This window comes from Sus scrofa, chromosome 9, assembly GCF_000003025.6.
Source record: "Sus scrofa isolate TJ Tabasco breed Duroc chromosome 9, Sscrofa11.1, whole genome shotgun sequence".
Taxonomy (NCBI): Eukaryota; Metazoa; Chordata; class Mammalia; order Artiodactyla; family Suidae; genus Sus; species Sus scrofa.
The window spans coordinates 107,392,687-107,404,793 of record NC_010451.4 but is presented as its reverse complement, the minus strand read 5'-3'; the positions used below and the strand labels follow the sequence as shown (position 1 = coordinate 107,404,793).

Genomic DNA, 12,107 nt, shown 5'->3' with positions numbered 1-12,107 from the left:
TATAGATACTCAAGTGCACATCATCTGGATGTTTTGGGGACTGTCTTTGCTGCCGGTGACATTCTCCAGTAGCTAACTCTGAAGTGAATGGCTGGTGTTTCCGTGGAATTAGGGGAGAAGAAGGAAGTGGGACTCTTCTCTGATGGCTTTGAGAAGTAAAGAGCATCAGACTCCTGTATGCATAGCACTTTATAGGATAAGCAAAGAGCTTTCACTCATGTTCAGTCTTATTTAAGCCCCATCATAATGCTGAAAGGTCAGCAGTATTGTCCTCATTTTTACTGGTGGGTAATCTGAGATTGAGAGAAGTTCAAAAAGGCCCTGGAGGGATGAGGCAGCACGGCCTCCATCTTTAACCAATGGGTCTTCATGACCTCTCACGGGACCTGGCAGTTACTTGTGAGTAATGCCAACTTTCTGATAAAGTATGGAGCATCTGCAGTGATCAAAGAAGTCTCATTTCATAGAACTAGGAGCCTGGAAGGACCAGAAATAAGTCTTTTCCATCTATCAGACTGTGGATTTCCTGTTCCTGATGCCATCAAATAAATTCCGTGATTCTTCAAGTAGGACTAAGGACATATGCTAAATGCAATTCCTGAAGAAAGAGTGTCTGGGGTCTTCTCAGCCATGTGCTCTCTGGATCAGCCTTGTAATAACTGAAAATGAAATCCTCTGGAGGATACTGCTTTCCGTTGACTCAAAACCTTGTTACGAAATCTGCAGCTCAACAGTGCCACTGATTACTGCTTGGCTTCATGTTCTGATTTTTTTTTTTTTGTCTTTTTAGGGCTGCATCTGCGGCATATGGGGGTTCCCAGGCTAGGGGTCTAATCGGAGCTGTAGCCGCCGGCCTACGCCAGAGCCACAGCAATGCCAGAGCCACGGCAACGCCAGATCTGAGCCACATCTGCGACCTACACCACAGCTCATGGCAATGCCGGATCCTTAACCCACTGAGCAAGGCCAGGGATCGAACCTGCAACTTCATGGTTCCTAGTCGGATTCGTTTCCACTGCGCCACGACGGGAACTCCCCTGTTCTGATTTTTAACTTAAAGCTCAGAAACTCTATGATCTTTCTCTATAAAACCATTCTCTCCCAATCACACTCATGCAAATAAAAGTAAACACGGAGGTGTCCAGAGGACAAGAGGCATCATCATCATCCAAGGACAGTTTCTAAGATGCTTCCCAGCAGCTATTGTTACATTGGAGGCTTGTAAACTCTTACAGGCCCTCGGGCAACCACTGAAGGGTGTTGCAGCAGTAAACCCAAGCCCTTGGGGAGGCTCCGACCTGCCAGGGGAGGTAAGTGGGGAGGGAAGGAGAACTGTTGGTGGGTTGGGGAAGGTGGATTTATGTCAAGCTGAAGACATCCATGTTGAAGTTTTCACAGGTTTTTTATTCCTTCGTGGCCCAAGTGCAGGCAGAGAAGGGGGCCAGAAGTCCGGGAAAATGACAGAAGTTTTGAGGAAGGAGAGATGCTCTCTTCTGCTCTTTGTTCAGACAATTTCATAGACCAGAAGGGCACCTGCTAAAGGCTGCTCAAGAGTCAAAATCAATGAGGAGTTTTGTTGTAGCCTAACGGGATTGGTGGCGTCTCTGCCGCACTGGGACATAGGTTCGATCCCCTATCTGGCACAGTGGGTTAAGGATCCAGTGTTGCCACAGCTGTGATGTGTGTCGAAACTGCTGCTGGGTTCTGATCCCTGGCCCAGGAACTCTGTATGCCACAGGGTGGACAAAAATAAAAGGAAAAAACAAAAACAAAACATAGACCTTCAGGCTGCCTCTCAGGTGGTTCTGTCTCTTTAAACTGTGTCTTTGCTGCCTTCACTCTGCAGATGGATCTAATTATGTCTACTTCCCATAACTGGTGTGGCTTATTGGGCACATACCTTATTTGGCAGATTTGAATGGACTGGGGCTACAGGCAACTCTTTCAAAGACTCCTATTCTGGGTTACATAACTTCTGGGTTACTAGCTTCAAAAGAAAATGAGCTATAATATATTTAGCAGGCTTCTGGTCCTAAGCCTTGGGCCCAGTGCCTCTCTCCTCTCATTTAAAAAAGAAACTACACAGCAACCTTTTGCTGAATCATATATTTTTAGTCTCATCATGACCTGGAGAAGAGCATACCAGTTGAGCTTGTGAACAAGTGCATAGATTTGGGGGCGAGATATATCTGGGCTCAAATCCTGGTTCTGCTATTTACTAGCTGTGTGAACTTGGGGACAGTTCTTAACCTTTCTGAGGTTCAATTATCTTACCTGTAGAATGAGAGTAATAAAACCTGTTCTGAAGATTAAAAATAATGTGTGTAAAGCACCATATGCTTACTTCATAGGAGCACTCAATATATATAGTAACTATTCTGAAAGGGACTAGTTTTATTCTGCTCATCACAATGGTATAGAAATGTCAGGGTGTGTTTTCCTGCTTAGAGATAACCTGGATCTTACGTTACTCACAATTGAACTCTCACGACCACAGTCAGAAATCCAAACATAAGGCCCGCTAGTAAACCGAGGTCCAGCCCCAGAATGATGGATGCTATGCAAGTAAACACCCAGATAACCTGGAAAAAGGTGGAAATGAAAAGACTCATGTTAATTCATCACATGACTGATTACCTGTAAATAATAAGATCAAATATTCAGGAACAAATGACAGCTTTGTCAAATAGTCTGAATTCATTTCATATTTTAAGTGGAAGTAGACATTGGCCTTCCCGATAAAGGCCAGCTGTCCCATCTCTTAATTTAATTTTTGAATAAGTAATATATTAACACCGTTCAAAATGAAATTAGCATAAGAAAGCTGTGCAGTGAAAAAAATCTTGCTTCTAACCTTCTCCTCTCTCCATCCATTCCCAACCTCTCTGTTTTCTTATATCATTTTATTGTGTGTATGTGTGTGTCATATGTGCACACATTTCAGCAGCATTTCTTTTTGCAAATACAAGCAAATATGACTACAAAGCATATTTTATTTTCTCATCTTTTGTGTGTGTGTGTGTGTGTCTTTTTTCCTTTTCTAGGGCCACTCCTGCAGCATATGGAGGTTCCCAGGCTAGGGGTCTAATGAGAGCTGTAGTCGCTGGTCTATGCCAGAGCCACAGCAACACAGGATCTGAGCTGCGTCTACAACCTACACCACAGCTCACAGCAACGCCAGATCCCTAACCCACTGAGCAAGGCCAGGGATCGAACCCAAAACCTCATGGTTCCTAGTCAGATTCGTTAACCACTGCGCCACGACGGGAATTCCTATTTTCTCATCTTTTAGTGTGTTATAGACACCCTTCCCATTCCGCACTGATCTCTTTTCCACTTTACAGTTTCTCTTGGAGATCTTTCCACATCAATATATGGGAACTTTTCCCATTCTTTTCTGTGTTCTGGTTTAACTTCGAGCGGAACTCTAAGGGGTGTGGCTTTTCCCCCAGTTCCTCAGAACAGTTGTGAAAGTTACTATAATCAAAATTATTATCAGCATGGGACGTTTGTGTTTCGTTTTTACTTTATTCGTGTTTGGGGTGGCCTCAATTTTTTTTTTTTTTTTTTTTTTTAGATTTGTTCATTTGTTCTTTGGCTTTAGAAGGCCAAGGGTATATGCAGGAACTCCTATGGGATTCTTGGTGGAAATGGATCTTCCCAGAGATCCAGGACCTTCCCAAAACACTGCTCCTGTGCAAGGCTTCCCAGCTTTGGCTTATGCACAAGATTCTACTTGCTGCTCTAGTTCCCAAAACGCAAGAAAGACTTAGGAGATTATGGGACCGAATAATATGGCAAGAAGTATATAAGAAGCAGTTTTCATTTCAGAGAAAAATGGGCTGTGAGTGACTTACGGCGTCAGTCTTGTTCTGCCTCCACAGACGAGGAACGTCACACACCTGCATAAACATCCCTTTCAGGTTGGCAATTACAACAGCTGCCAGGACTGACTGCCAAGAGAGGGGGGAAGGTTGTGTTATTTAGGGGAATGGTTTTCCGCGTGATGACTTTTAAATCCCGGGCAACTTCTCTGGTGGCAGGGCAGTGAAGGGAAATGAGCCCATCTGTGTGGCAAGAAGCAGGGTTGTACCTTCTGCAGGGGTTCCAGCAGCTTCCCCAGGGCCACAATGGCGATCATCACAACTGCAGCCGAGATGATGCCGGCAATCTGAAAGACAGGCATCACCCATAACCGGGGCCCGTCCCCCCCACTCTGGATGCGTGTGAGAGCCTGATCCAGGACACACTGAATGCTTTCTGACCATCCCCCCCCCCTTGTGCTAAATAGTTGAGAGAAATGATAATCCTTTGCTAAAACTCCACAAAAAACTTGAGGGAAAACAGAAACCACGCATTGAGTAGCTACAGCAGAACAATTAAAGAAAGGGTGGCGCCTGAGCCTGCTAGAGTAAAGCCAGTTGGGCCGGGATAGCACTTGGACATATTACAGACCTGTACTTTCAGTGTCAGTGCAGGAGGCCAAACTTCTAGCAATTTTCCATCCCGGGAAACAGGGACCATCCCCCTTCCTGGACAGCAGGTCCTTGCAACATGCTTGGGAAATCAATTCTCACAGCAACATAACTGATTCTTCTGCATTACTGAACCAGCGGTCTGATAACAGTTCTGATAACACTTTGTAGCCCGTGGGTGCCATGAAAGTCTCAGAGAAAACAAGTTTACCAGTCCTACTGCAAATCCACCTGAGCCTGCTGAGAGGTGGGACCACATCTCCTGCAGCCTCTCACAGCTGCGAGCATGCAGGCTCAGAGCTTCGCCCCATCGCAGCCCAAGCAATGGAGGGCCAATAGCAGAAGTAAAGGAAGCTTCAGACACGTTACCTTCGCTGGCAAAAAAAGCTCTCCTAAGATCCGTACATAGTTAGGAAAGAGGCTGAGGGGGTGGGGACTATTCTCTGGTGTGATTAGATGACCAATGGATTCTTTGCTGAGAGAGCTGGGGCCTGGCCGAGGTGAAGCCTAGAAGCTCTGAAACAAAGGAGAGAAGGAGACAGGGAGGAGCCAGAAGCAAATCGATCAGAGAAGCAGCAGCAGGGAAGGTTGCATTGGGCCCAGGGACTGCCTAGGGCAAGATGTTTACGTTGAAGGAGACACATAAAGCCAATATAAATAGAAAATCCAAACACTTAAGGAAATTTCATAGTCATGCTCATCCACTCTTCCTGGCAAAGTGATCATTCATATCCAGCGAGCAGCCTCAGGCGATACTATGTATGTGACGTGCTCTGCTCTGCCCATCCACAGCCCCTTTTCTAGGCACTTCTTGACCCCCTGGCAATATACCTGAGTTCCTAGTACCTTGGTGAGCTTGCCCCTCTCCCATCCAAGTACAGGAGTTAATATCCTTCCTCCCTGCTTCCCTCCTTTCCTTCCTGTCTTCTGTGCAGTTACTTAACCAACAGTTATTGTCTGTCATGAAGCATTTGCATCCCACTGTGGATGTGGGTCTCTGATGACTGGTGAGAGATGGTGATGTGGGGACAAGGACCACAGCTAGCTGCCCAGCTCATGCCAGGACGGTAGCCATCTATTCACCAATTATGGAGAATCATTAGCCTCCAATTAGAGGCACCAAGACTAATTTGGGTTCCCATATTAAAATCTGGAAGGCGGAGTTCCCATTGTCTCTCAGTGGGTTAGAAGCCCATCTAGTATTCATGAGGATGCAGGTTCCATCCCTGGCCTTGCTCAGGGGGGTTAGGGATCCAGTGTTGCCATGAGCTGTGCTGTAGGCCGCAGATGAGGCTCAATCTGGCGTTGCTGTGGCGGTGGTGTAAGCCGACAGCTGTAGCTCTGATTGGACCCCTAGCCTGGGAACTTCCATACGCCAAAAGATGAAAGAAAAAAAGAGAGAGGGAGGGAGGGAGGAAGAAAAAGAAAAGAAAAGAAAAGAAGGAAAGAAAGAAAGAAAGAAGGAAGGAAGGAAGGAAAGAAAGAAAGAGAAGAGAAAAGAAAAGAAGAAAGGAAGGAAGAGGGAGGGAGGAAGAAAGAAAAAGAAAAGAAAGAAATCTGGGAGGGGAACTGTACTTAACTTTTAAGGAAAAATGACTTATTTTGTAGGAAATGCTGTAGATCCCAAATCTATGAGCGGATTCAATTACTAGAAAATGACTTCTTTTGGGAAGTGGGAGGGTAAGCAGCGCTAGAGAATTGCTTGCCATCGGAATAGCTTTTTCGTGAAGCAGAAAGGGGGTGAAAGAAAGAACAGGTTGCGATGTTGAGCTCTTCTACAGTCTAGAGATGGGCTGAAAGCAGCTCACGTCTACTAACACTCATTCTTCCATTCATTCATTCAGCAAATACATGCTAGTTACCTTGTACATACATGTCTGGTACAAATTATGTATCATAGGTACTAAGGCACGGTTTTTATCTTGAGATTAATGACCAGTACAATCAGCATTCACAAGTACGTGCCAGGATTGGACAAACACTTTCATATCTAATCCTCTCAACATCCCTATGAGGTGAATACAATTATACCCATTGCACAGATGCTGGAACTGAGGCTCCACCGTGGGCGGGGGGGGAAGGCATGGGAAGACACACAGGGGAAATCCTGCCAATTTATTTGGTCATGAGTCCCTGGATTTCAGTCCAGGCACTTCAACTTTTAACCCTAGAACTTAGTATACATTTCAGTAATTAAATATCAAGCTATTTCTGTGCTTGTTTCATTCTTCAGTACTGAAATCCTGGCATCCTTCATTCCTAAATGTAATACATGCCAGTATGTGGCAAGGGGTATTAGCTTACCAGAGCACCACTATTCCCAAACCCTCTGCCAAGGAATCACTTTACATGGGCATTCTTACATGGGCTGGGGGTGGGGGGTGGATGGGAATGGAGGGGGCTTTGCTAATTTGAGCCTGAAGGTAATAGCAGGAGAGTGTGCATCACCTCTTGGGGATCTGCCTGAATCCACTTGGAGCCGTGAGCCCTCAAGAGTTTGTCAGGGCCCCCTACCTAGTGAAAGCAGCAGAAATTTTCACTGCTGACAGCTGCTCCCTGAACACAGACACACCTCTGATCGCTTCCCCTTGACCATTGATCCCTGGTTATGCTTCCTGTTTGGGGCTGTATTGTTTTACTTGCTTCCTCAGAGCTAGAAAAGTTTGCAGAAGAAGAGGAAGAAGAAAAAGAAGGAGGAGGAGGGGGAGTGTGAGGAGGAGGAGAAGACTTCCATATGCCATGAGTTCAGCCAAAAAATTTAAATGTTTAAAAATAAAAATTAAAAAACAAATGGGAAAGGAGCATCATGGGTACCTTGGGGACAATTCAAGCTCTCCCTGAGAAACTCACTGTTGGAGTCACAAGTTTTCTCAGTTACTTTTTTTTTCTTTCTTTTTTTAGGGCCAAACTCATGACATATGGAAGTTCCCAGACTAGGGGTCGAATTGAAGCTACAGCTGCTGGCCTACACCACAGCCCCTGGCCTACACCACAGGTACAGCAACGCGGGATCCTTAACCCACTGAGCGAAGTCAAGGATCGAACCTGTGTCCTCATGGATACTAGTCAGATTCCTTATCACTGAGCTACCATAGGAACTCCCTCAATTACTCTCTTTTTTACTTATTTGTAAGTGACTCTGCCTGAAACAAAAAACAAACTCTATTTGAAACTCTGTGTGTGTTACACTATTTACTTCAGATTTATTGTACTTCGTTCTAGTCTCAGTGTATTTTTTCCTCTTAAATAATAGTTCCTCCTGGGAGTTCCTGTCATGGCGCAGTGGTTAACCAATCTGACTAGGAACCATGGGGTTGCGAGTTCGATCCTTGGCCTTGCTCATTGGGTTGAGGATCTGGCCGTGAGCTGTGGTGTGGGTCACAGGTGTGGCTCGAATCTAGCATTGCTGTGGCTGTGGCATAGGCTGGCAGCTACAGCTCCGATTGGACCCCTAGCCTGGGAACCTCCATATGCTGTGAGAGCGGCTCAAGAAAAAGGCAAAAAGACAAAAAAAAAAAAAAAAAAAAAAAAAGTTCTTCCTGTGTTGGGAGGAGAAAACTCTCCAGGACAGAATGGAAACACAATTCTGAAGCCTGCCCTTCACCCCAATCCACTTGGTTCAGCAGAGCTGACTCATGTCCAGCTGGAAAAGATGGCCTCAGAATGGTTCCTGAGCTTTCTGGCTGATCGAAGGAGGAGTCTTCCAGAGGTTAAGTGGGATGCTGGTTTTGGGGAAGGCAACAACATAAAACCACATTTTTTTGACCATGCCCATGGCATGCAGATGTTCCCGGGCCAGGGATCAAACCCAAGCCACAGCAGTCACCTGAGCCATAGCAGTGACAACACCAGATCCTCAACCACTAGGCCACCAGGGAACTCCCTTAAAACCACATTTAAAAGGCAAAATTAAACCCATATTCAGAACTTTAGGAACAAAAATCTTACTCAGGAAGAAATGCCAACATGTTACAATAAAAATATCCTCGGATAGCAAACTGTCCTTCTCTGGGATCCAACACCTCTTCAGGAAGCTCCTGATCCTTGTAAAGGAATCTAAACAGACATTTTTCATTTTCCTGAAAACAGGATAACTCACGAAGCCATGAAGGGCTCTTACCAGCCCTTCTCTATCCCCAGATAACAAATTGGTAAAAATCAACATCCAATTCCTTGGCAACTGTTATCGTCCCTGAAAAAGCAAGTAAGTGGGGCTAACCGCTAGCTGAGCTCTGACAAAAAAATGTTGGAGACGTGCCGCATTGGAAAACTGCAACCGTTGTCATTGTCGTAGAGGGTTTTGGGAAGGGGGTGGATCACAGAGATGGAGAGACCCCCTCCTCCCCCTCGTCCCCCCCGCGACCGCTGCGCCCCGCCATTGGAATAAGCCTGGGACGTGCAAGTTTCTCAATTCTCAAAGGCTAATCGACCTGTGCCTTTCTGAGCCACCGTTCCCCTGACTCCGTTCTTCGCGGCGGATGGCTCTGAGCACAGGGCTCTTCCGTACCTGCGTCTTCCCCCCGGTGCTCTCCTGGACGGCGGTGCGGGACAGGGCAGTGGTGGCCACAAAGCAAGAGAAGAATCCAGAGAAGATGTTGCTGATCCCAAAGGCAATGAATTCCTAAGAGAGAGACTGGATGGTAGTGATGCTACAGATCGAATCTTTACGAGACCCTTGCCAAGAATTTACAGAAGAGCATTGAGAAAACAAACTCCCAAACCCACCCTGCCCGAGAGTCCCAGTTTAATTCTGACCATTAAAGGGGCTTGGGGCCCTTGAAAGACATCGGGAGTTGGGGCTCCAGGAGCAGTTTGGGTTCCTCCTCAGAGAAGCCTCCCTGCTCTCAATTGTTTTTAAGATGGACTGATCTCTTGCTCAAATGCTTATTTCACTTCCTGGTGAGTGGCATATCTGGAGCTCTCACATAAAATGTTTTCCGTGGGTTGGATATTTGCTATGAAGTACATCATGACTAGGAGAACTCTTACTCTGATTGAGGACTAATCCTTTAACTGCTGTAATTGCTAGGCTGTGTTTTCAGAAACATACCACACTTGCAGATTTTGAAAGCAGGGGAAAATCAGCTCACCTGGTGTCCTATCAGATGCTACCAAAAAAACCCGTCTTGTATCTATTACAGCTACCCCCATGAATCCCTATGTTCAGACACCTGAATCTTTTTTCAAAAGTGCGTTTTACACCACTTGGCTTTTATGGAAAACTAATAATGGTAGGACCTGCTTGTTGCCAATTGAAGGAAATCCCAAGAGGATTTTCGCTTTTACGAAAAACAGCGAAGAGCGATTGGTTTCTAGCGAACACTTATAGAAGCAGATGCCCCCCAAGCAGGGAGAGTGGCACCACCAAGCTCCTTCTCTGGGAACTACACTCAGCATCTCAGCATCCACTCACCATCGCTTTGAACTGTGTTTGTGAGCACCTGTGCTTCATTCATTTTGGTTCATTTTGTGCATCTAGTTGCAAGGTATGTCCTAAGTAACTGCTTCTTCCCGTTACTGCCATTTCAGCTTAAGAAAGCTTTCAGAGGAAACCTACTTTTGGACAGTGGGGGAAACCTGTTACTGCACGATGAAACACTTGAATTTAAAGTGGTCACAACTATTTTTATTGGTGTTTGTTGCACTGTTTTGCCATATTTTAGCCACCATTAGGGGAAAAAAAAACTCCCGGGAGTTCCCGTCGTGGCTCAGTGGTTAACGAATCCATGAGGTTGCAGGTTTGATCCCTGGCCTTGCTCAGTGGGTTAAGGATCCGGCGTTGCTGTGAGCTGTGGTGTAGGTTGCAGACACAGCTTGGATCCTGCGTTGCTGTGGCTCTGGCGTAGGCTGGCGGCTACAGCTCCAATTAGACCCCTAGCCTGGGAACCTCCATATGCCGAGGGAGCGGCCCTAGAAAAGGCAAAAAGACAAAAAAAAAAAAAAAAAATCAAAAAATAAAAGTCCCACCAGGAGATACTAGATTACATGAAGAATGCATTTTCTGACCTAATACGCTAACCTTAAATGGATTTTTTTGTTTGTTTGTTTGTTTGTTTGTTTTTTTGCTATTTCTTGGGCCACTCCCGCGGCATATGGAGGTTCCCAGGCTAGGGGTCGAATCAGAGCTGTAGCCACCAGCCTACGCCAGAGCCACAGCAACGCGGGATCCGAGCCGCATCTGCAACCTACACCACAGCTCTCGGCAACCGCGGATCATTACCCCACTGAGCAAGGGCAGGGACTGAACCCGCAACCTCATGGTTCCTAGTCGGATTCGTTAACCACTGCGCCACGACGGGAACTCCTTAAATGGATTTTATGATCTAAATGAATTAACTTTTTTAAAATTAGGATTATGTCCATTTATTTCTTAAAAAGTGATGCATACGGCACAGGGAATATAGCCAATATTTTACGGTGACTATAAATAGAAAGTAACCTTTAAAGCTGATGAATCACTATGTTTATACACCTGAAACGTATATAATACTATACATCAACTTGACCTCAATGAAAAAAATAAAATTTTTTAAAATATAAAAAAAAAGAGAGTAGTATCAAGCTAATACGACACATGGAGCTTGTCTGGCTATTTAATCAAATCAACTGTTTAAAAAACTTTTCAAGGTAATCTGAAAACTGACTAGATATTTGATGTTATTAAGGAATTATTGCTAACTTGTTCAGTTGTGATAATGATATTGCAGTCATATCTGAAAACTGACTGGATATTAGCTGATATTATGGATTTACAGCCAGTTTTTTTTAGATAAAATGATGTATCATGATTATGCTTTTTACAGACTTATCTTTCCAAGATATATAATGAAATATAATAAAATATGGCTAAAGTGTGAAATACATTTTTTTATAAATGATACAGCATGCCTATTTCAAAATAAGTTCAAATTAGCACACACACACAGGAAAAACACCAACTCAATAAAGACAGGTGGAAGAAACCCATCCCTTCTTTAACCAACAAAAAAAATCGTTCCCATTTTTATTTTCCTCTTACTTTCAGCCCTACAAAACCAATTCAGCCAAAGGGTGACCATACCTGATTCCCGTCGATGGTGTAATCGTACTTGATGGCGTATACTTTTCCTACAGACACTGCAATGGCATAAGCCACCACGGCAATGGAAAATGATGCAGTCAGCATCTCAGAAAACAAACTGATAGGTGGAATTTCGGGAGGCAAAAACCTAGTGAGTTTTAAAATGCAAAAATGCTGTGAAAATTTGACCACTATAGTCTTTTCCCACCTTCCCAAATGCTGCATCAACCCAAGCACAAGTCAGACACAAAAGGACCTAATCCAAGAGGGCAAGGGGTACGTGAGATGCGTAAGTGGTAGCACCTGCTTTTACCATTTTTTTAATGGCCTCACCTGAGGCATATGGACGTTCCCAGGTTAGGGACTGAATCTGAACTGCAACTGTGGCAATGCCAGATCCTTTCACCTGTTGTGCTGCACTGGGGATGGAGCCCACACCCCTGCAATGACCCAAGCCAATGCAGTTGGATTCTTAATCCCTGTGCCACAGCGGGAACTTCTGCTTTTACAATTTTTTTAATGAGAAGCTGGTACTCTCTCACTGGCTGATTCCTTTGTCCTCTATTTGAGAG

At 44.9% G+C, this 12,107-nt stretch overlaps 1 protein-coding gene across 1 annotated transcript in view; it reads right to left on the bottom strand.

Annotated features, from left to right (window-relative positions):
• Positions 1 to 12,107, bottom strand: part of SLC26A4 (solute carrier family 26 member 4) — a 65,945-nt gene that overhangs the window by 26,272 nt on the left and 27,566 nt on the right. The window contains exons 9-13 of the mRNA XM_003357511.4: positions 11,536 to 11,683; positions 8,983 to 9,096; positions 4,094 to 4,171; positions 3,858 to 3,953; positions 2,476 to 2,582 (exon numbers count right to left, since the gene is read on the bottom strand). Coding sequence (XP_003357559.1) covers positions 2,476 to 2,582; positions 3,858 to 3,953; positions 4,094 to 4,171; positions 8,983 to 9,096; positions 11,536 to 11,683 — 543 coding nt within the window. The remainder of the gene's footprint in view (positions 1 to 2,475; positions 2,583 to 3,857; positions 3,954 to 4,093; positions 4,172 to 8,982; positions 9,097 to 11,535; positions 11,684 to 12,107) is intronic.